The sequence below is a fragment of the Salminus brasiliensis genome, chromosome 2 (genome assembly GCF_030463535.1).
Source record: "Salminus brasiliensis chromosome 2, fSalBra1.hap2, whole genome shotgun sequence".
Lineage (NCBI taxonomy): Eukaryota > Metazoa > Chordata > Actinopteri > Characiformes > Bryconidae > Salminus > Salminus brasiliensis.
Window position 1 is genome coordinate 11,885,869 of NC_132879.1, and position 25,719 is coordinate 11,911,587.

General features: G+C 42.6%; 3 gene segments (V, D, J or C); all 3 read right to left on the bottom strand.

The window, feature by feature from the left end:
• Positions 1–4,638: 4,638 nt before the first annotated feature.
• LOC140549419 (probable non-functional immunoglobulin kappa variable 6D-41) lies at positions 4,639–5,153 on the bottom strand. The segment is given in 2 exon segments: positions 4,639–4,973; positions 5,105–5,153. Coding segments are annotated over 2 exon segments (384 nt in total).
• A 4,465-nt stretch (positions 5,154–9,618) lies between these two features.
• Positions 9,619–10,143, bottom strand: LOC140549810 (Ig kappa chain V region BS-5-like). The segment is given in 2 exon segments: positions 9,619–9,953; positions 10,095–10,143. Coding segments are annotated over 2 exon segments (384 nt in total).
• Positions 10,144–22,589: 12,446 nt separating this feature from the next.
• On the bottom strand, positions 22,590–23,097 carry LOC140549477 (Ig kappa chain V region K16-167-like). The segment is given in 2 exon segments: positions 22,590–22,915; positions 23,049–23,097. Coding segments are annotated over 2 exon segments (375 nt in total).
• Between the last annotated feature and the right edge of the window lie 2,622 nt (positions 23,098–25,719).

Here is a 25,719-nt window from a genome sequence, read left to right on the forward strand (position 1 = left end):
TTTATTGGCAGGTAATGTTTAGTCTTTAAACTGGAAATATGAAGTTTACTTGGTCTAATTAAATACAGTTAAGTACAGGAGGCCCACCAGTAATGAAAAAATGAAAAAAATTCATTTAGGATAATGTTTTTTTTATTGTCATTAATCAAAACAATTATGTAAAGCAAAAGAAAAAACATTTCACTAGATTAATTAAATATAAATATAAAATATTTCATTTTTAAGAGTGTACAGTGCCTTACAGATGAACTGATGCCTCTTTAAAATCATCAGATTTCTCTGCATTAAAACACTAATCAATGTTTTGTGCTGTGCCATATTTTACTGTAAAAAAACAGTTTTTACTGAACTGCCAGCAGGAGGTGATTTCATGCTTCTCATATGTGACTCAGTTTTCCTGTAGAGAGACTTGCTGTCTACAAAGGCTTAATGAGTTTAACCCTGCAGCTGAGAACACAGCTTGGATACTGGTGAAGAGAATAATGGACAAATATTAACAATATGTTTATGAAAAATGCATTTTAGGATGCTATAAAAGGTAACTGCAACTTACAGAAACTTGCTTTTTTCAGTAGAAGAGTTATTGAGACTTAATTAGTTATAAAGTATACCATTCAGATTTTTTTACGTTGCTTAATTTATAGTTTCTGTTGGACCTTTGTTTTGCTTCTACATCCTATAATCTAGGAGTTACAGTATGATGAGTATGATGAGAAAACTGCTGTGCATGTACTCAGTTAAGAAATTCTTGAAGCTTAAAAGGTCAAATGAGTTTTAGAGAGCAGTGTGTTTAGAGCAGCAGGTTTTTGTACAGCCACTGAATGAGTTTGTATCACTGTGGTGGACTTTCGGAGGGGGGACCAAACTGGCAGTTGGACGTAAGTCACTAATTACTACATGTCTATAATAGCAACAGAATAATTAATGAATATTAGTATTCCTGTTCAATTGTGTCTGTTTATCTGTAGTGTTTTTTTTAACGTCTACAGTGATAAAGGAAGGACAGTAACTTCATTGCTAGGAACTAATTCGGCTCTACATTAATATGAAATTCCTCTTGTAAAACTGTTTAAATGTTCATGTGAAGCTTTAATTCAACACAGCAGGTTTTAATTCAACACTGTGAAATTTGCTTAAAACTGGTGTTTAAGTTTCCTGTGTACCAATGGCAAGCTGCTTCAGTTTTTTTATCTTGACCTGAAATAAACATGTTAGTAATGTAGTAGTGAAACTCAGGAATAATATTTTCTGTGTAAAATTTCAGTTCTCACTAGTAAGAACTGATGTTTTTTACAGGTTCAAATTAATGGAGGAAAGATTTTTGTCAGTTTTAATTCAGTTGTGAAGTGAACTTGTCTGACCTGTCAAAAATCTAATTATTAAACCTTAAAATTCAGAAACTCAAGAGGTTATTTTACGTTTACATAATAAAGTAAAAGTACATTTGTGTTATTTACAAATAAAAATACATTTTAATAGAAAGGTAGAATTTCAACATGTCAAGACATTTTAATTGACACAATTTATACTAAAGAAGTTCTTTTTTAGCTCTTTTTTTAGAATAAATTTAATTTTGTGAAATCTCTTTTAGAAACGGGTATTTACAACCAATTATAACCAAATGTGCTTTTATTATTAGCATTAATGGCTAATTTATTTTAACTCTAACTAAATACAATAGGCCTTCCAACATTCCTATTTTACATGTATAAATAGTTTACAATAACTGGAATTAAATTAATGTATTTTTCATATGATTTTAATTTGCACATTCTGATATGCATGCAAATGTCAATACTTTTAAACATCATAAATTTTATAGAACAATGTATGTAGTTTGATACAGATCTAACATCTGGATAGATTTTTATTTAAACCCAAAACTTTTGTGATGCACCAATAAACACAGTTCTGCTCTGTATGATAAGAGAAGTGAAAGGGTCTAACTGAAACACACACACACACACACACACACACACACACACACAGCTGAAAGTCAGTCCTCTCATTGCTCCTACAGCTGTTTCTCTGTACTGACTGAATGAGAGCTTTTGCTGTCTGTATGGAAATATCTGAAACTGTACACTGTTCACTATATAGTGCACTCCAGTACTTCATATCCAGTAATCGTACAACACACTGAAATAGGCAGCGTTCAAGCAGTGCACCCCAGCAGAGACTAGTACCCATGATGCACTAGTGCCTGATTTGAGTACTGAATTCTGCACCATATAACCAGAATCACAGTTTCTGTTCTCCAGCTGCTGCTTTTCCAGTGTAGGAAACATTGATTAGTAGGTAATTATGAACATCACTGGATCATTGTCTCTGTGTGTGTCTCCTAGGTGACACAGTGCCCACCCTGACAGTCCTGCCCCCGTCCAGTGTAGAGCTGGAGCAAGGGAAGGCCACACTGCTGTGTGTGGGCAGCAGGGGCTTCCCCTCAGACTGGAAGTTGAGCTGGAAGGTGGGCAGTAGCAGCTGGAGCTCGGGGGTCAGTCACAGCCCCGCTCTTCTAAAGAACGACGGCCTCTACAGCTGGAGCAGCACCCTGACCCTCGACCAGCAGCAGTGGCTGAAGAACACAGTGACCTGTGAGGCCACCAAGGACTCCCAGACTCCGGTCAGCAAAACAGTGAACGCAGACCACTGCTCTGGCCTGTGAGCTCTCTCACATACCTCCGCCTCACTCTGCATCAGAAGATCAGCTTCTTTCTCTTAATTGTCTTTTAAATGTCTTTTAATGAGGAAATGTCAAATTTTCATTCAAATAAAAGCTTTTCTTTCAGAATCTGAAACAGTGCTCTCATTTCTGTTTGACACTTTCTGTTCCAAACACCAGAAATCATTTTCACTATCAGCATCATTTACACTGACTGTTCCAGTCCCTGTAGACTAACTACTGCACATGAAAACACACACTTTCTTCATTAACATCATCATTTATACTTTAATACTGTAAAAACGTCCTGAAGGAAAATGGTTGCACAAACCCCAGTGGATAATCCACATCCATGTAGCTACAGGATCAGAAGGGTGTAACTGATTTTGCTCAATGGTTGCTATGGTGTTGCTATGGGTTTGCTATGGCACTGTTTAGCAGTTGCTATGTGGTGGCTGTGGCATCCCAGGTGGTTGATTTGCTTTAATGTTAATAAAATAGTTATTAAAATAACATCATAAAGACGACCAAGCAGTCTGACTGTAGCAGCAAAAGAGAAGCTCCATGCAGCGTTACAATCACTGACAAACCAGATACAAATTACAAAGGACACTTCTTGACCGCTCTACAGCCTTCGAAAGGTACTTCTGTCTGTGTCTGCCAACTTTACTGTCATTTATAATACAGTGAGAATAACAGAACTGTAACCATTGTTACAGTAATAATCACAGCTCTGTAATTACTTTCACATTTTAGCACAGAATATTATACTGCCTTTAAAGGCATCACTGCATTCATTTAATATTGTGTATTAAGCTCTATAAAATAATGATATACTGTACAATAAAGAAAACATTTATGATAATCATTTTTAACATTTTAAAATGTTTTTAATGTATAGATAGTAAATTAATTTTGTTATAGATAGTAATAGGAAATGAGTGATAATCTTCACTAACTAAAGTTAGCTAATGTTAGCTAGCATCACCAAAATGGCAACATCATCAACTAAATTCTAGAAAACAAAATCTATCAAAATTTCATGTATAAATTGTTAATTTTTGTGATGCTATGAACACTAGCACACTAGCTAAGAAAGGAGAGCCTCTCTGTAACGTCTCTCTCCCAGTGCAGTGTGGCTACCATTACGTACCATAGCAATGTACCGTAGAGTGACGGCATGGAGAGTTCCTTATTAATCTCTACTGGAATAAACGGAAGGAAATTAAGCTTTCAGCTCCACTTTTCACACTTGCTATCAGTTTACTACATCTTCACAGACTGACTGTTTACCAGCTGAACCATATGAGCTGAAACGGCTCGGCTAGTAACGTTAGTAAGCTGAGGAAACAGACCACTAGCATATGTCTGTTTATCTAAAAGACTGGGCGTCTTTCTCTGTGTATGTTTCACTACTTATCATCTCACTGACTGCAGCTTTCTGTGATTATGGAGGATAGAAAGAAGTCCTTCTGTCTGTGAGATGATAAAGACTAATATCTGGTTTGGAAATAATGGAGAATGTATTTCTGGGTTAAGATGGATTATTGCTGAAACTAATGAAAATGAATCCTGCTTAAAAGTACTGTATTGTGATTTACAGGATAAAATATATTTACTGTAGAATTCACCTACTACTGAATTTTGACCATGAAGCTTTACAGATCTACAGTAAGATGCTGTGTTCAGGTTCTACAGTAAGAATTTGATCATTATTCAGTGGTACTGCTGTGAAAACTGCAGAAGTTGGTACAGTCTACACTGTAGACCCACATGATACTCTGAGTTAATAATGCCATTCTGAATAATATGGATTATAATCAGTAGTGAGTCAGTGTGGTGTGTTTTCTCTCCTCCACAGAGTGTGATTGTGCTGTTTCACATCCTCCAACTCAGCACCTGCAGTAGATCCCACTGCAGCAGTGCAGTCTCTGTGTAGCCTGACTGAGTGAGGGAGGTTTTTGTACGACTCTTTATCACTGTGTGAACACACAGCTGCTAGGACAGTGAACGCTCATACAGTAATAATCTCCAGCATCTTCAGGCTGGACTCCACTGATGGTCAGAGTGAAGTCAGATCCAGATCCACTGCCTCTAAATCGAGCTGGAAATCCAGACTGAAGCTGATTCGCGAGTTTGATCAGGAGTTTAGGAGCTTCTCCAGGTTTCTGCTGATACCAGTGTAAAAAGTGGCCATATGAGCTGTCATAATATACTGCAGGACTGGTTCTACAGCTGATGGTGACGGTATCTCCTGGAAGAGCAGATTTCACTGCAGGAGTCTGAGTCACAGTCACCTGACCTATAGACTCTGGAGAAACAGAAATTTTCAGATTTTAGACTCTTATGAATTTTATTAAATTTTGTATGAAGAATATTTTAACTTTGACGTTTATTGTAGAAAAGTTTGCTCTTAAAGTTCAATCTGAATCAGTGTCTCACCTCTAGTGCAGAAGATCAGAGTCCAGATGAAGATAGGGATGAAAGTCATGGCTGCTGTGGGTGAAGAAGTTGCTGTAGCAGCTCTCAGTCATGAAGTGTTAAACCCACAGGACTATAAACACTCCCAGAGCACTGAAGCATGGAGCGCTCAGTACAACGTGTCTTTGTCTATGCAAATCTCTTCTCAACAGAGCTTTATTATTTCACTTTTTTATCTACTAATTAACTTTTTTTCATCTTTAAGTACAATTAATAGAATCAATGCTTGTTATTTGAACCAGATGAGCTTCCTAGCCTGAGTTTAGAAATATAATTTGTCCATCATGGCAAATCTATCATTGATCTCAAAGTGGGAAAGACTATTTCAAAATTAAACATTTCAGTATGTTTTTTTAAGTATACAGTATATAAAGTATTTATATTTTGTGTGAAGGTTGTACGTGTTTATCCATTCAGGATATTCATGACTTCTGTGATTTTTTTTTATCTTCAGCAACACCATTTTATTTCAGTGAAAAGCAGTGTGAGTGTGGTATTTGTCATAATTCTGTATAATGCTATTAAAATGCAGTAGCTGTTTTGTTAAAAATGTTTTGTGTGATACACTCATAAAATGTGTTTTGAATAAAAGTTGTGTAAAACAAACATGTTATAATATTTTGAGTTAAGGTGAATTTATTCAATTGTGTGAAACTGCATGAATGAACTGAGCTGTTTGAATTAAATATCAGGACCTTTAGGCTTTGCCTTATGTTTGATCAGTGCCACCTACAATCTTGTAATCAGTCAGTGGGCCTATACATAGGGCTACAGGTAGTCACTGTGCTGTTTGGTGACATGGTGTGTACCACACTCAACATGGATCAGAGGAAGCGAAGGAAAAAGTTGTCTCAGGCGATTAGAAAGACAATTATAGACAAGCATGTTAAAGGTAAAGGTTATAAGACCATCTTTAAGCAGCTTGACGTTCCTGTGACTACAGTTGCACATATTACTCAGAAATTTAAGATCCATTAGACTGTAACCAAACTCCCTGGATGTGGCCACAGGAGAAATATTGATGATAAATCAAAGAGACGGATAATACGAATTGTAACAAAAGAGCCCAGAAAAACTTTGAAATAGATTAAAGGTGAACTTCAAGCTCAAGGAACATCAGTATCAGATCGCACCATCCGTCATTGTTTGAGCCAAAGTTGACTTCATGGGAGACGACCAAGGAGGACACCATTGTTGAAAACTAATCATAAAAAGGCCAGACTGGAATTTGCCAAACTACATGTTGACAAGCCCCAAAGCTTCATGAAGAATGTCCTATGGACAGATGAGACAAAAAAGTAACTTTTTGCCATGGCACATCAGCTCTATGTTCACAGACGGAAAATGAAGCATATTAAGAAAAGAACGCTGTCCCTGCTGTGAAACATGGAGGAGGCTCTGTTATGTTCTGGGGCTGCTTGGCTGCATCTGGCACAGGGTGTCTTGAATCTGCGCAGGGTACAATGAAATCAAGACTATCAAGGGACTCTAGAGAGAAGTGTGCTGCCCAGTGTCAGAAAGCTTGGTCTCAGTTGCAGGTCATGGGTCTTTCAACAGGATAATGACCCAAAAAACACAGCTAAAAATACTCAAGAATGGCTAAAGAGGAAATCATTGGACTTCTATGAGCTCTGACCTAAATCCTATTGAGCATCTTTGGAAGGAGCTGAAACATGCCATCTGGAATAGTCACCCTTTAAACCTGAGACAACTGGAGCAGTTTGCTCATAAAGAGTGGGCCAAAATTCCTGCTGAGAGGTGCAGAAGTCTCATTGACACTTACAGGAATCATTTGATTGCAGGTTGTACAACAAAATATTACATTAAGGATACCATCCATTTCTGGCCAGGTCTGTATAATTAGTTTATTTTTTTAATAATTCAGTTAAAGCATGGTTGGAAAGCAATGTCTGGCTTTTGGTTAATTTTCATAGCATTTTTATTTATTATTACTTTTGTCAGATTCAAGTTATTTCTGTGACCATTGTGGGTTTTTCTGTCATTTACTGAGGGGTACCAACAGTTTTGTCCATGTGTGTTTTAGGCATGTCCTCCCCTCACACTCTCCACAAGTGTGTAATTAATCCTCCCAGGCTGCCTTCACATCTGAGTGTATTTATTCTTTTATATAATACAATGGTTGACTGTCTGGCCTCAGTGATGAAGGCTGTAAGAGCAAGATACCATGTTCTGAGTTCTGAGTGTGACTCTGGGCTGGCTGATTACTGCAGTGGTCACTCTTGCATTACCACAGGGTTATATTGCAAGTTTATTAGCAGGTAATGTTTAAGCTGGAAACATGAAGTTTACTTGGACTAATTAAATACAGTTGAGTACAGTTAGGTTACATTTGTATAAGTTGTCAGTATAATGATTTCTTTATTGTCATTAATCAAAACAATTGATTAAAAAGAGCAAAAGAGAAGCTCCATGCAGCGTTACAATCACTGACAAACTGTCATGATCCACTCGGTCTGACAATGACGGGAGAACACTCGCAGGGGATGTACCAAAGCAAGGAGTTTATTGATAACAATAAACCATAAACAAAACAGAAATGCAGCACCAATTATAAGGGATAAGGAAGAACTAAACACAACTGTGACAAACCATACTGGGCAAACAAAAGGAACACACCTGGGGCTGGTGAGGCACTAGGGCAGTGCTAGCTGCTGGGGCTGAGCCAATACCGCTACTCCGAAACATAACCTTCCAAGCCGAGCCTGGGAAAGCTATGAACTAGGACATATAGAGTAGCGCTGCAGTAGCTCCCTAATGGACCCTGAGATGAGAGCTGCCTAGCTAGTTAGAGAGAGAGTCCTCTTGTACAAGGAAGCACTCTACAGACCAGACCGGTGAATACTGAGTCTATACCGTGAACTGAATAACCTGGGTGCATGTGGTGCACTAAGGGTAATCCTCAGCAACCAGCAGCTGGTACTAGCCCTACTTAAATACACCAGCCCACAGGTGTAACACATTAACCAGACAATGAACAGTCACCTGACAAACAAAACCAGAAACCAAAATGGCGACAAGGGGCGTCAACCCGAAAGTCCATTTGAACATAAAAGTCCTTCCATGAATAAACATGACATGGTACATTAACAAATAGTTCATTCTTTCCTGTGAGCCGCGGCCCGGGACCGCCTCTGGGGCGGGCGCGGCGGCGCGGGCGTGACACAAACCAGATACAAATTACAAAGGACACTTCTTGACCGCTCTACAGCCTTCGAAAGGTACTTCTGTCTGTGTCTACACAGTGCCTAAAAATCACAGCTCTGTAATTACTATCACATTTTAGCACAGAATATTATATTGCCTTTAAAGGCATCACTGCATTCATTTTAATATTGTGTATTAAGCTCTATAAAATAATGATATACTGTACAATAAAGAAAACATTTATGATAATCATTTTTAACATTTTAAAATGTTTTTAATGTATAGATAGTAAATTAATTTAGTTATAGATAGCAAAAGGAAATGAGTGACAAGCTTCACTAAATAAAGTTAGCTAATGTTAGCTAGCATCACCAAAATGGCAACATCATCAACTAAATTCCAGAAAACAAAATCTATCAAAATTTCATGTACAAATTGATAATTTTGGTGATGCTATGAACACTAGCACACTAGCTAAGAAAGGAGAGCCTCTCTGTAACGTCTCTCTCCCAGTGCAGTGTGGCTACCATTACGTACCATAGCAATGTACCGTAGAGTGACGGCATGGAGAGTTCCTTATTAATCTCTACTGGAATAAACGGAAGGAAATTAAGCTTTCAGCTCCACTTTTCACACTTGCTATCAGTTTACTACATCTTCACAGACTGACTGTTTACCAGCTGAACCATATGAGCTGAAACGGCTCGGCTAGTAACGTTAGTAAGCTGAGGAAACAGACCACTAGCATATGTCTGTTTATCTAAAAGACTGGGCGTCTTTCTCTGTGTATGTTTCACTACTTATCATCTCACTGACTGCAGCTTTCTGTGATTATGGAGGATAGAAAGACGTCCTTCTGTCTGTGAGACGATAAAGACTAATATCTGAGAATGGAGAATGTAAGATTGGTGAAGATGGATTATTGCTACTGGAAATGAGTTCTGCTTAAAAGTACTGTATTGTGATTTACAGGATAAAATATATTTACTGTAGAATTCACCCTCTACTGAATTTTGACCATGAAGCTTTACAGATCTACAGTAAGATGCTGTGTTCAGGTTCTACAGTAAGAATTTTATCATTATTCAGTGGTACTGCTGTGAAATCTGCATACTCTGAGTTAAGAATGCCATTCTGAATAATATGGATTATAATCAGTAGTGAGTCAGTGTGGTGTGTTTTCTCTCCTACACAGAGTGTGATTGTGCTGTTTCACATCCTCCAACTCAGCACCTGCAGTAGATCCCACTGCAGCAGTGCAGTCTCTGTGCAGCCTGACTGAGTGAGGGAGGTTTTTGTACGACTCTGTATCACTGTGTGAACAGGTTGATGCTGCTGATATAATGAAAACTCTGACAGTAGTAATCTCCGGCATCTTCAGACTGGACTCCACTGATGGTCAGAGTGAAGTCAGATCTAGATCCACTGCCTCTGAATCGAGCTGGTGTACCAGACTCTAACTCGCTTGCTTTTTTTATCAGGAGTTTAGGAGCTTCTCCTGGTTTCTGTAGATACCAGGAAAGAGGTTGATAACCCCAATCTTGATACACCTCAGGACTGGTTCTACAGCTGATGCTGACGGTGTCTCCTGGAAGAGCAGATTTTACTTCAGGAGTCTGAGTCACAGTCACCTGACCTTTGGACTCTGGAGAAACAGAAGTAAGGCAGAAATATTTTTACATTTTTGACTCTTATGAACTTTATGTGAACTTTGTTTAATAACATTTTATCTGAAGATGTTCAATACATGCTAGCTGTGAAAGTTCAATCTGACTCAGTGTCTCACCTCTAGTGCAGAAGATCAGTGTCCAGATGAAGATGGGGATGACAGTCATGGCTGCTATGGGTGAAGAAGTTGCTGTAATAGATCTCAGTCATGAAGTGTTAAACTCACAGGACTATAAACACTCCCAGAGCACTGAAGCATGGAGCGCTTAGTGCAACGTGTCTTCTGTCTATGCAAATATTTTCTTAACAGATCCTCACCAGAACTTTCACTTCTGTAGATCATCTGCTGCAGGTACAACTATGCATCTTCATAGTTCACTGAATATTAAAACAGTAAATATACATGGAGTGAGGGAGGGGTTGGAGATGAGATAGAACCTAATTTCTGATTCAATAATTTTGAGTTTTGATTGTAGTGTTTCTGTTTCAGCTTTCCATTATCAAAGGCATTTGTATCAAGTTTAGATTCTGTCAGAATCACACAAAACGTAACTGGACCCACACATTACTGTAACCATACCCTAGATTTAGTCCTGACCCTGAGTGTTAGCATTGATCATCTAAATATTGTACCTCAGAGGTCAGTAATATCAGACCATTATCTAATCTCCTTTGAGCTACATCTTAGGCAAAATGTTAATTTGGCCCCCCAACACTATCTAAAGCGCACAATAACCCCAATGACCGCTGTACAGTTTACTAAAAAACTCCCACCCCTATCGACCTTAGCTTACACTCCGTCAGACCAAACGAAGCTCATTTAATTAACCAACGATCTAGAAAATACCCTTTGATCAACCCTAAAGTAGCACCATTTAAAAGTAAAATGATGAGGCAAAAAAGGCTCGCACCGTGGTATAGTGATCAAACTCTCAAACACTCTGCATGGAAGAACAGCCTTAGTCAATATAGAAAGGCACTCATTAAAGCTTGCTTAGTGTATTTGGCCTCGCTGATCAAGAAAAACAAAAAAAAGAGTTCTTTTTAGTGAGATCTCTAAACTTACTAAAACCAGGCAGATTATCAACCCCAGATCCCAACATCTTTAACCATGTTTTTATGAACTATTTTAATAATAAAATAGAAAATATTAGACAACAAATCCAACCCTGCTTAATAAATCAAACATGGCCGTCACCTGATGTAGTTGCTTTAGAATATAACTTAGTTGTAGAACAAAGGCTGAAGGCCTTCTACCCAGTTCCACAGCCTGAACTAGAAAAATTTCCTCATCAAATTGTACAACCTGTCCACTCGACCCAATTCCCTCTAAATTGCTAAAAGAAATTCTCCCAATTATAATCAGACCTCTTTTAACAATTGTAAATTCATCCCTTAGCCTTGGGCATGTACCCCAAACCCTTAAATCAGCAGTCATAAAACCTTTAATCAAGAAACCAAACCTTGACCCCAGTGTATTGTCTAATTACAGACCCATCTTCAACTTAACATTTGTATCCAAGATATTAGAAAAAGCTGTGGCCCAACAACTCTGCTTATACCTGAGTAAAAATTACATCTATGAGAAATTCCAATCTGGATTTAGATCCAATCACAGCACAGAGACAGCCCTAGTGAAGATTACAAATGATCTCCTTCTTGCCTCTGATCAAGGCTATGTATCTTTATTAGCCCTACTAGACCTTAGTGCAGCCTTTGATACAATGGATAATACTATATTACTAGAAAGATTAGAGAAAATGGTTGGAATCACAGGAACAGCCCTATCGTTGTTTAAAACATATCTAATGAGACGCTATCAGTTTGTAAAGATAAAAGATCTATTTTCAAATTACACAGAAGTAAGATATGGAGTTCCTCAAGGCTCTATTTAGGACCGCTAGTATTTACATTATACATGTTACCACTGTAACAGCAAACTAAGAAACTCCTTATCTCTACAGGACGCAGAAAAGCTAGTACACGCTTTTATTACCTCAAGGCTAGATTACTGTAATGCACTACTGTCAGGTTGTTCCAGCAGGAACCTCAATAATGCTGCAGGTCCTTACTAAAACTAGAAAATTTGACCATATCAGTCCAGTTCTATCAGCACTTCATTGGCTCCCAGTTAAATTCCGTATTGATTACAAAATTCTTCCATTAACATATAAGGCCCTACATGGCCTCGCTCCTGAGTACCTGCAGGATCTTATTACATATTACGAACTATCAAGTCTACTTAGATCTCAGGGTGCTGGCCTCTTACTCGTTTCCTAAATTCAGAAAACCTCAGCAGGGGGAAGAGCCATTTCTTATAATCTCCCCAACTCTGGAATAACCTTCCAGATAATGTTCGGAACTCAGACACAGTCTCAATCTTTAAATCCAAGCTGAAAACTTATATGTTTAGTTTAGCTTTTGGTAATTAATGTTTTTTAGACAAAGGTTGCAGGTCCAGGGGTTCGCGGACCCAGGGAATTGTAGTACACTGAGATGCTGGAGCTGTTGTCTCGCTGCTTACCTGCGATCACTCAGGTTTGTTGACAGTGGAGCAGATAGATGCAGGCGTTTTCATGGTGCTCCCATGTCCGTGTTACCTTCTGCCTCTCTCCTTTTAATTAGGCTGTTATAGTCAGACCTGCCAGAGTCGTCAGACACAATCTGATACTGCCCAACATTCTCTGCTCTCCATGAAATTCCTCTCAGAACTAACCCTCTCTTTTTACCTTCTCAGAGTAAATGGCCACCCAGCCCGACCTGATGAAAAATTGCCTGCTGAGGTCCCCCAACAGCTCCAGCATCTCCCAGCATGGGCAGTGCTGGCTCAGCGGTTAGAGCGTCGGGAAATCGATAACAGGGTTGTGGGTTCGATTACGGGCTCGGCAAGCTGCTCGGCAAGCTGCTCACTGTTGGGCCCTTGAGCAAGGCCCTTTACCCTCTCTGCTCCCCGGGCGCTGGAGTTGGCTGCCCACCGCTCTGGGGGTGTGTGTGTACTCACTGCCCCTAACACATGTGTGTGTGTGTGAGTGTGTGTTCACTACCAGATGGGTTAAATGCGGAGGACACATTTTGCTGTACACTGCACAGTGACAAATACGTGCACCTTACCTCTACCTTCGTCAAACCAGCTGCCACCTACCGGTCCAACCAGCAGGCCCCCCACCCACCACCACCCATACCAGACCAGCGACTCACCCGCATACCACTGCTACCTGTTTAGTTACCATGTTAATAACTATCTGTTATAAATCTGTTATACCTGGTTTGGTAATTTTTATCATTAATGTTTAAATAGTTCTGACCAGAGGAGGATGGGTCCCCCTTGTGAGTCTTGGTTCCTCCCAAGGTTTCTTCCTCCAGCTCTGAGGGAGTTTTTCCTTGCCACTGTCACCGTTGGCTTGCTCACTGGGGGTCTTTGATCCTTCATGTCTTATGTTGTTTTTATCTTTCTTCTTTGTCTCTGTCTTTTATTAATCACTATTTATGTAAAGTTACTTTAACACGACAACAGTTGTAAAAAGCGCTATACAAATAAATCTGACTTGACTTGACTTCAGCTATTAAGTAAAGGTAAAGGAGTTCAGTGCTGGACTTTTGCTCTAAGATTTCTGAGAAGAAGCTGCAGTTCCTCCATCAGCACAGCTGGATCTTCCTGATCCTCTCTGAGCTGAGTTTGGAGGTCAGTGTTGAGTTTCAGAGAGACACAGGAGTGGTGATGCTCACCTGGGTTCCACTGTGTCTAGGGTCCTGAAAGAATAGTTTTACTGATCCAGTTCTGAATGGCCAGTGTCCAGTACAGTTTGATGATGTGTGTGATCAATCACACATGGTAAACCTAGTAATTATGGTAATGAATCAGTTGTGCTTGAGCATGACCACATTGTGGAGGGCACTTGCCATCCAGTGACCAGGACCAGAAGAGAAGAACTCAAAAACTTTAAGAACCAGATAAATCTGACCTCTGGGATCTTCCTCTCCTTTTCTACTAATAAACACTTGACCAACATCATCTGCACTAACAATATCCCACTTAGCCTGCAGATACTAGCACCATTATTCCAGAGAACACAGTCCTATTGCTTCACAATGCTTCTAATGAAACTAGTGCCTCTGTAGTTATGTCAGATTGGACACTTCCTAATTGGCCTATGGTTTGGGTCTGTCCTGGTTCTGCTCCGACTTCTCCTGATTATGATGTTTATCAGCTGTATTTCATTCTGATTCAGTGTCTTTAACTGTGGAAGGCAGTTCTTGGTGAATACATGGTGTATATAGGACTGTTGTGATGTGTTTCTCACGGCACTTCCTACAACAATAACAGACAAAGACCTCCAGCTGGTAGAAAATGCGGTTCCATCCATAAGAACACTTACCAGAATTCAACATCATCTTAGAGCATCACTGCACTGACTGACTGTTTTATTTAGAATTGACAATAAACTTTTATTAATGTTTACTGAATCTCTTGATTGTCCAGAACCGTGAAATTTCACTGAAGGCCTGAAAAACTCACTGAGTTAAGTGTAATGTTGTAGTGAACTACCAGCAGGGGGGATTTTAACAGTGCTCAACTTTTACTGTTTTTTTTTTTTATTATTTTTTATTTTTTTTATGAGGGACTCTGTGAGCTGCTGAGTGTTAATGAGTTTAACACTGCATCTGAAGACACTGGTTGGAGAAATATATTGACAGAAAACACATTTTAGATCACTATAAAAGGTATCTATACTTTCTAGAAACTTGCCTTAATCCTGTAGAAACTGTCACAGATACTCTGAAATACTTGGTTCTATAAATTCTGTCATTTTTGCATTATTCCATTGTCTAATTAGGATTATTTCACATCAGGCACCGTCAACAAAACCTGAAGAACTTTAACTTTTGTGATTATTTTGATTTAAAATGAGAACTACTGAGCATGTCAAACACACACAGAATTCAATATCCAGTTAAAGATATTTTAGAACCACTGCACTGACCGTTTTCTTCAGAGATAACTATTAATGTTTATCCCTGTTTTGACTTCTCTTACTGGTAAATAACCATCATATCTCTCTGAAAGCCTAATGAAATTGCTCCTTGTCCAGTGCTCACCTTCTCTATATCTATTAAATGAAAAATGTCCACTAAATGTCTAATCATACATCTATGAGTGAATGAACTAGACTTCTGGAGTTCTGGAGAGATGTCTTAATAAAGACTACTTTCTGCTTATTACTGCAGCAGAGACACAGAATCAGAAGCAGCAGCAGCAGGAGCTTCAGATCAGGAGAAGACTGAAGGTTCAACTGGAGGAAGATCAGGAGAAGATTGTTGAAACTGGAAGTAAATAGACAGAGCAAAAACAGATAGACTTGATCCAGTAAAAAGAAAGGAGATGTAAAAAAAAGAAATGTATGAAATTGGTGTAGTGTTTTCTCTTCTCCACAGAGTGTGATTGTGCTGTTTCACATCCTCCAACTCAGCACCTGCAGAAGATCCCACTGCAGCAGTGCAGTCTCTGTGCAGCCTGACTGAGTGAGGGAGGTTTTTGTACGACTCTGTATCACTGTGTGAACACATTACCACTATGAAAACTCTGACAGTAATAATCTCCGGCATCTTCAGTCTGGACTCCACTGATGGTCAGAGTGAAGTCAGATCCAGATCCACTGCCTCTGAATCGAGCTGGAAATCAGAAGCATGACACACTTAGAAGCATTGTGAAGCAGTAGGACTGTGTTCTCTGGAATAATGGTGCCAGTATCTGCAGGCTAAGTGTGATATTGTTAGTGCAGATGATGTTGGTCAAGTGTTTATTAGTAGAAAAGGAGAGGAAGATCCCAGAGGTCAGCTTTATCTGGTTCTTAAAAAAAAAAAGTATCCCGGCTTGCAGGGAAGGCTCTGGATTGGGCCACTGCCACCTGGACGGAGCTTAGCGAAGGATCCCTCTCGGAATACCTTAAACATTTTAAGGCGGTGTTTCTACACCCCCGAGAGGGACTCACCAAGGGCGACCTGCTGCTGCGCATGGAGCAGGGCTCAATGCTCCCTCAATGCTCCCTGGAGTTCCGTACTCTGGCGGCAGGGAGCGGATGGAATCAGCCGGCCCTCTTGGCCCTGTTTCATAACGGGTTAAACCCCCATCTGCAGCGGGAGCTGGCCTGTCGGGGCGAGACCCTGGTCGCCCTACTCACCTCAGACCCCACGGAGCTGGGGGATTGGTCGCCTGCCCCAAGAAGCAGGCCAGCCAAGGTGCGCCAGGGAGTATAGGACTCTCCAGTTCAGCGGGTACGGCGGCCTCCGCCTGAGAGTGAGCCCATGGAGGTGGGTATCGGCCGCTTGGCACCGGAGGAACGCAGTCGTAGGACCAGAGAGGGGCTGTGCTTCTACTGCGGGGATGCAGGGCCTCGTCGCAGAGACTGCCGGAGGAGGATCCTGATGGCTTCTCGCCCAAACACCGCGCTAATGCGGTGAGTCTGCCCATTCCGGGGCTAGTGTCTAGGTCGATCACGTTGCCAGTATTAGTGACCTACCGGTCCCAGTGTTTGTGTGTTGCAGCGTTGATCGACTGCGGCGCAGAGGGGAGCTTCCTGAGGGCCGACATTGTGGAGCGTCTGAGAATCCCGGTGGAGGAACTCCAGAGACCTCTCCGCATCACCACCCTGGACGGGCAGCCCATGGGTCCTCGCCCCATTACCCACGTGACCACTGGGGTCCACCTAGCCGCGAGTTTCCTACACCAGGAGGAGGCCTCACTGCTGGTACTCCCGGCCTCCGAGCATGCTCTGATACTAGGTCTGCCATGGCTTAGTAAACACAACCCTCACATCTCCTGGCCAGACAGGGAGATAGTATCTTGGTCCTCATATTGCCGCACACACTGCCTCAATCTCGCCCCCCTTAGCGTCGGGTCCACCTCTGTGGAGAGCCCTGAACCAGAATCCCTAGTCGTCTTGCCATCCGAGTATGAGGACCTTGTAGATGTCTTCTCTAAGTCCGGTGCTGCTAAGCTTCCCCCCCACTGCCCATACGACTGCGCCATCGACCTAGTAGAGGGAGCGGTCTTACCTAAAGCACGAGTTTACCCCCTCACTAGGGAGGAGGAACGGGCGATGGAGGATTATATAGACGAAGCCTTAGCACAGGGGTACATCACGCCGTCTAAGTCTCCCGTAGCGTCAGGGTTTTTCTTCATTCAGAAGAAAGGGGGGGGGGTTGAGGCCGTGTATAGACTACCGGGCACTTAACGCTATTACCAGGCGCTTCCCCTATCCCATGCCGTTGGTCCTGTCTGCCCTCGAACAGTTGCTGAACCACAGGCAAGCCAGGTGGTCCCTGTTTTTCGCCAGGTTCCAGTTTCACATCACGTACAGGCCGGGCTCCTGTAACACTAAGGCGGATGCCCTCTCCCGCATCCACCAAACGGCGGAGGGTGGGGAGGCCGACCCGGTACCCTTATTACCACCTTCTGTCTCAGTCGCGGCGATTCAATGGGACCTAGATACGGAGATAGCCGAGGCGCTTTCCTGCACCGTCGTTCCCACGGTGTGCCCCCCAGACAAAGTCTACGTACCGAGCACGTTCCGGGATAGGCTCATTGGCTGGGCCCACGCCTCTCCAACGGCCGGCCACCCAGGTGAGACCAGTACTTTCCACCTACTGGCAGCCAAGTACTGGTGTGAAGGGATGCGGGCAGACATTCACCGTATAATCGCTTCATGTAGCACCTGCGCCCTGTGCAAAACCCCCAAGGTGCTCCCTTCGGGGAAGCTCATGCCTCTGCCCGTCCCCGACCGTGCGTGGTCTCACCTGGCGGTGGACTTTGTCACGGATCTGCCCGAATCCGGGGGTTACACGGTGGTGATGACTGTGGTGGATCGCTTCTCGAGGGGGGTTAAGTTCATCCCGTTCCCGTTCCCTACATTCCCACATCCTCCGGAATTTCGGAATCCCGGAGGACATAGTATCAGACCGAGGAGCCCAGTTCACATCCCGGGTGTGGGGTGCGTTTTGCGAGCACCTGGGGGTGAGTGTAAGTCTTTCCTCAGGATACCACCCTCAGACCAATGGCCAGTGCGAGCGCACTAACCAGGAACTGGGGAAGTTTCTGCGGATCTACTGTCACGACTACCCCAGCGACTGGTCGCGGTATCTGGTTTGGGCCGAGATGGCCCAGAACTCGCTGAGGTGCGCGACCACTGGCCTCACCCCCTATCAGTGTATGTTAGGCTACCAACCCCCGTTGGCCCCTTGGACTGCTGCGGACACCCAGATACCAGCAGTCGATGCATGGATGCGCCGCAGCGAAGCCGTCTGGGCCAAGACCCATCAGCACATCCAGACCTTCGGCGCTACAAGACACAGGCCGATCGGAAGCGTGGGGAGACCCCGTCATACGCGCCTGGAGATCACGTATGGGTCTCCACACGGGACATTCGGACTGGTCTTCCATCTCAGAAACTGGCAGCTAAGTACATGGGTCCATTCGAGGTTGTCAAGCACATCAACAAGGTTTCTGTTAAGGTTCGTTTACCCCCACACTCACGTATACATCCTGTGTTTCATGTGTCGCAGCTCAAGCCTGTGGTGTCTGGGCCCCTGGACGAGGCCACCCCGGTGGACACGCCGCCGGAGCCTGTAGAGGTGGAAGGGACTCCTGCTTACACGGTCCGGCGAGTACTGGACTCCCGACGGCGCGGGGGCCGACTGCAGTATCTGCTGGACTGGGAAGGGTATGGCCCGGAGGAACGCTCCTGGGAACCAGCTAGTAACGTCCTGGACCCGGCCTTGGTCGAGGAGTTCCATGAATGCTGTCCGGACAAGCCGGCTCCCAGGCCTCGTGGTCGCCCCAAGAAGTCGCGGGCCCCCGCCCGTGGAGGGCTCTCCAGTCGGCAGGTGCCACAGCCCGTCTCGTCGGACCGAGTGGGCCCGCTCCCGGACGTTCTGGGTTCTCAGGCATCTAGCCGGCGACCGGGGCGTTCCCGTTGGGGGACCCGACCGGCCGCCTTGGGGTACTGTCAGCCCTGCGGCGCCGCGCCCTCCCCCCAGGGGCGGCTTTGGGCCGCGGTCCACAGGCTCCTTGGGACTTTTCAGTCGATGTTGGGTTGATTTCAATGTTCACGTACTTTCTGTTTCTCCCGTTGGTTTTCCCACTAGGGACTTTTATGTTGACAGCGGTCGCAGTAAGGCACCATGTTTTCTGTTTATGTCTGATTTGTTTCACCTGAGAGCTGGGGTACAAAGGGAGCAAACGCAGATGCCTCGGCGCTGAGAATTACTCTTGCAATGCCAAGCTGTAAGGTTGGCTTCATGTTCTGGAGACTTCTGGGAAGGTCTACGAGTTCAAGTAGTATATGCTCTATCGGAGCGGTTTTCACGTTCAGGAGTTCACTGTCTGGTTCACCGGTTGGTCGCCAGGGTGATTTGGCGTCCGGTTCCCTTGCACCTGAGTCGAGTAAGTTCATCAGCGCCTGACGAGCGCGGTTTTGGGGTGAGGTCTTTGTTTGTTAGTTTCATTGGTTCTGTTGCGTTCTAGCATTAATAAATAATTTATTTACATTAACTAGACATGAAGGTTAAAAGTGACATTCCAAATTCCTATTTCTATATGACTAAAAATAGCTTGCATTCATTTATTTAAATGTAATTTATTTTAATAAAATGTTGTGGAAGCATATTTCTACATCATAAAAAATAAGGAAATAAAATACATTATGATCAGCGCAGTAGAACTTTCAGTTTTTAATACACGATTAAGAATGTATAGATTTAAATTTTCAGCTTTTTTTTTTTTTTGTCCATAAATGAACATCTTTTTCAATTGAATGTATTTTGATAGATATCTAAGATATAGAAATGTATACAGTGTGTTGGCAAAGTATCCAGGAGGGTTTCATTTGACTAGAAACATTTGTGATGCACCACTAAACACTGACACACACATACACACAAACACACACACACACACACACAAACACACACACACAGTCGAAAGTCAGTCCTCTCATTGCTTCTACAGCTGTTTCTCTGTACTGACTGAATGAGAGCTTTTGCTGTCTGTATGGAAATATCTGAAACTGTACACTGTTCACTATATAGTGAACTCCAGTACTTCCTATCCAGTAATCGTACAACACACTGAAATTGGCAGCGTTCAAGCAGTGCACCCCAGCAGAGGCTAATACCCATAATGCACTAGTGCCTGATTTGAGTACCAAATTCTGTACCATAAAACCAGAATCACAGTTTCTGTTCTCCAGCTGCTGCTTTTCCAGTGTAGGAAACATTGATTAGTAGGTAATTATCACTGGATCATTGTCTCTGTGTGTCTCCTAGGTGACACAGTGCCCACCCTGACAGTCCTGCCCGCGTCCAGTGTAGAGCTGGAGCAAGAGAGGGCCACACTGCTGTGTATGGGGAGCAGGGGCTTCCCCTCAGACTGGAAGTTGAGCTGGAAGGTGGGCAGTAGCAGCTGGAGCTCGGGGGTCAGTCACAGCCCCGCTCTTCTAAAGGACGACGGCCTCTACAGCTGGAGCAGCACCCTGACCCTCGACCAGCAGCAGTGGCTGAAAAACACAGTGACCTGTGAGGCCACCAAGGACTCCCAGACTCCGGTCAGCAAAACAGTGAGCGCAGACCACTGCTCTGGCCTGTGAGCTCTCTCACACACCTCCGCCTCACTCTGCATCAGAAGATCAGCTTCTTTCTCTTAGTTGTCTTTTAAATGTCTTTTAATGAGGAAATGTCAAATTTTCATTCAAATAAAAGCTTTTCTTTCAGAATCTGAAACAGTGCTCTCATTTCTGTTTGACACTTTCTGTTCCAAACACCAGAAATCATTTTCACTATCAGCATCATTTACAATGACTGATCCAGTCCCTGTAGACTAACTACTGCACGTGGAAACACACACTCTCTTCATTAACATCATCATTTACACTTCCTGAAGGAAAATGGTTTCACAAACCCCAGTGGATAATCCACATCCATGTAGCTACAAGGTCAGAAGGGTGTAACAGATTTTGCTCAATGGTTGCTATGGTGTCGCTATGGGTTTGCTATGTGGTGGCTGTAGCATCCCAGGTGGTTGATTTGCTTTAATGGTTGAAATTTAATGGATCAAAGTTTTGTTATAATGGTAAATTACTTGAAATAAAATCATAATCAAAGTTATTAAAATAACATCATAAAGACGACCAAGCAGTCTGACTGTAGCAGCAAAAGAGAAGCTCCATGCAGCGTTACAATCACTGACAAACCAGATACAAATTACAAAGGACACTTCTTGACCGCTCTACAGCCTTCGAAAGGTACTTCTGTCTGTGCCTGCCAACTTTACTGTCATTTGTATTACAGTGAGAATAACAGAACTGTAACCATGGTTACAGTAATAATCACAGCTCTGTAATTACTATCACATTTTAGCACAGATTATTAGACTGCCTTTAAAGGCATCACTGCATTCATTTTAATATTGTGTATTAAGCTCTATAAAATAATGATATACTGTACAATAAAGAAAACATTTATGATAATCATTTTTAACATTTTAAAATGTTTTTAATGTATATATAGTAAATTAATTTTGTTATAGATAGCAAAAGGAAATGAGTGAAAATCTTCACTAAATTAAGTTAGCTAATGTTAGCTAGCATCACCAACATGGCAACATCATCAACTAAATTCCAGAAAACAAAATCTATCAAAATTTCATGTACAAATTGTTAATTTTGGTAATTCTATGAACACTAGCACACTAGCTAAGAAAGGAGAGCCTCTCTGTAACGTCTCTCTCCCAGTGCAGTGTGGCTACCATTATGTACCATAGCAATGTACCGTAGAGTGACGGCATGGAGAGTTCCTTATTAATCTCTACTGGAATAAACGGAAGGAAATTAAGCTTTCAGCTCCACTTTTCACACTTGCTATCAGTTTACTACATCTTCACAGACTGACTGTCTACCAGCTGAACCATATGAGCTGAAACGGCTTGGCTAGTAACGTTAGTAAGCTGAGGAAACAGACCACTAGCATATGTCTGTTTATCTAAAAGACTGGACGTCTTTCTCTGTGTATGTTTCACTACTTATCATCTCACTGACTGCAGCTTTCTGTGATTATGGAGGATAGAAAGACGTCCTTCTGTCTGTGAGATGATAAAGACTAATATCTAGGTTGGAAATAACTGAGAATGTATTTCTGGGTTAAGATGGATTATTGCTGAAACTAATAGAAATGAATCAAGGTTAAAAGAATGTTTTGTAATTCATAGGATAAAATATTTTTACTGTAGAATTTTGACCATGATGCTTTACAGGTCTACAGTAAGATGCTGTGTTCAGGTTCTACACTAAGAATTTGATCATTATTCAGTCGTACTGCTGTGAAAACTGCAGAAGTTGGTAAAGTGTACACTGTAGACCCACATGATACTCTGAGTTAAGAATGCCATTCTGAATAATATGGATTATAATCAGTAGTGAGTCAGTGTGGTGTGTTTTCTCTCCTCCACAGAGTGTGATTGTGCTGTTTCACATCCTCCAACTCAGCACCTGCAGTAGATCCCACTGCAGCAGTGCAGTCTCTGTGCAGCCTGACTGAGTGAGGGAGGTTTTTGTACGACTCTGTATCACTTTGTGAACACACCACCACTATGATAACTCTGACAGTAATAATCTCCAGCATCTTCAGGCTTGACTCCTTTGATGGTCAGAGTGAAGTCAGATCTAGATCCACTGCCTCTGAATCGAGCTGGTGTTCCAGACTCTAACTCGCTTGCTTTTTTTATCAGGAGTTTAGGAGCTTCTTCAGGTTTCTGTAGATACCAGGAAAGAGGTTGATAACCCAAGCTTTGATACACCTCAGGACTGGTTCTACAGCTGATGGTGACGGTGTCTCCTGGAAGAGCAGATTTTACTTCAGGAGTCTGAGTCACAGTCACCTGACTTATAGACTCTGGAGAAACAGAAATAAAGTAGAAGTATTTTCACATTTTTGACTTTTATTAACTTTTTGTGAACTTTGTTTAATAACATTTTAACTGAAGATGTTCATTACATGCTAGCTGTGAAAGTAGTCAGTGTCTCACCTCTAGTGCAGAAGATCAGAGTCCAGATGAAGATGGGGATGAAAGTCATGGCTGCTGTGGGTGAAGAAGTTGCTGTAGCAGCTCTCAGTCATGAAGTGTTAAACTCACAGGACTATAAACACTCCCAGAGCACTGAAGCATGGAGCGCTCAGTGCAACGTGTCTTCTGTCTATGCAAATATCTTCTTAACAGAACTTCACCAGAAGTTTCACTTCTGTAGATCATCTGCTGCAGGTTTCACCTTCATAGTTCACTGAATATTAAAACAGTAAATATACATGGAGTAAGGGAAAGGTTGTAGATCAGATAGAACCTAATTTCTTAATCAAGAATTTGGAGTTTGGATTGTAGTGTTTCTATATCAGCTTTCTGTAAAGGTGTTCAGTGCAGGACAGCACACACTGGACACTGGTGGTCAAAGAGAGAGTCTGGGCTTCTGCTCTAAGATTTCTGAAAAAGAGCTGCAGTTCCTCCCTCAGCACAGCTGGATCTTCCTGATCCTCTCTGAGCTGAGTTTGGAGATCACTGCTTTTGAGAAAGACACAGGAGTGGTGATACTCACCTGGGTTCCACTGTGTCTAGGGTCCTGAAGGTCCAGAGCTGCAGATACAGAGCTGCTGCTCTTGTGCTCTTTCTATTTTTCCAAAGACATTGAGGATGAAGTCTATTTATAAATGAGGAGCAGCATCTGAACGTACAGCTGAGTTTACTGTGAAACTATCAGGTCATTTCTGAGTTCACTGACTGAAGCTGGAGCTCTTCTTCAGATAATCTGTTTCCAATGTTGGGTTGTGGATTATTGAACTAGTTCTACTGTTCAAGTTCTGAATGGTTTGATGATGTGTGTGATCAAGCAGACATGGGTGCACACATAAACTGGTAATTATGAGTCTGTTGTGTTTGAGCATGAACACATTGTGGAGGGCACTTGTCATCCAGTAACCAGGACAAAGTGTAATGAGGTGCTCACTTGCAGCAGGGTTTGAACCCAGGCCGCTGTGTTGGAGGGTACTGAGTTAGCTACCACGATCACGTGACCAACGGGCCCAAGTGCAGAGTCTATAATCTTAGAACAGGCAAAATGGAAATGAGAAATGACCCCCCCCCGGGACTCGAACCCTGGCCGCCGCGTCACGAGACCGGGCTCTGCCGCTTCACCAAAGCGGCAGTTATCGAAGCGCCCAACAAAAGAAATGTAAAGGGATGGATTTAATAAATGAGGAGACGTCGCGTTTCACGCGAAACAAAGGCGGGATAAGAAAGGACGCCAGGGGAGAGCTGGCTACCTCTTTAACTCTAGAGGGAAATACAACTAAGGGGCAAAAAGGATCTCCCAAAAGAAACAAGAAAACCGAGAAGTTACAAGAAAGGCAGACACTCCTGCCTTCCTCTGTAAAACTAGTGTATGTGTGCAAACACACACACCAGGGAAGACAGACACTCCTGCCTTCCTCTGGTACACGAGTGTATGTGTGCTACACGCACACGCACACACACTGCACAGACACAGGGAGACAGACTCGGGAGAGACACACGAAGGGGAGTGACACACACTCAGCCTTCAACTCGAGAACTACACAGACTGGCACACAGACACACACACCACCAGAATCAAAAGATCCAGCAATGGGGCAACTGGATCGGTGTGCCTATATAGCCTACTGCCCAGGTGTGGGGAATTGGGCTCAATTACTGGCTGGGGTGACTCGGGGCCTCCCCCTGGTGGACCAACATCCAACATCACCTGAACTTATATAATATCATGCTTAGCCTACAGATACTAGCGCCATCACTCCAGAAGACAGTCCAACTGCTCCACAGTTCAATTATGGGAAGCTTTATACCCCTTTAGCCCATATTTGGCATTAGTCATTGTGCCAGTAGGTTCATGTATATCTGCTCCTGTGAGTCCAATTCAATTGACGATACTTCTCTCAGGGACTCAACAATCTGTGGGCAGGCATTTGTACATCTGTGTCAGCAATGTCTGCTATTTAAATGATCTCAAAAGAGGTGTCCACAAATATATAACATATGCATTTAGTGATAATAAATATGATATTAGACGTAAAACAATCATTGTGGGAAATGTGGTGTAGACTCGTGTGAACAAGCTCTATGTTCCAATGAATTTTAATGAAACTAGTGCCTCTGTAGTTATGTAAGATTGGAGATTATACTGAAGAATCAACTGGAGGAAGATCAGAGTAGGACTGACAGAGTAGGACTGTATGATAAAACTGTAAGACTGATGATAAAATAAAGGTGCACAGACAGATACACTTGATAACCAGTAGGGAGATGTAAAAACATAGTATATGGTTAGTGTGGTGTGATTTCTCTCCTCCACAGAGTGTGATTGTGCTGTTTCACATCCTCCAACTCAGCACCTGCAGTAGATCCCACTGCAGCAGTGCAGTCTCTGTGCAGCCTGACTGAGTGAGGGAGGTTTTTGTATGACTCTGTATCACTGTGTGAACAGGTCTGTGCTGCTGATATAATGATAACTCTGACAGTAATAATCTCCAGCATCTTCAGTCTGGACTCCACTGATGGTCAGAGTGAAGTCAGATCCAGATCCACTGCCTCTAAATCGAGCTGGAAATCCAGACTGAAGCTGATTCGCAAGTTTAATCAGGAGTTTAGGAGCTTCTCCAGGTTTCTGCTGATA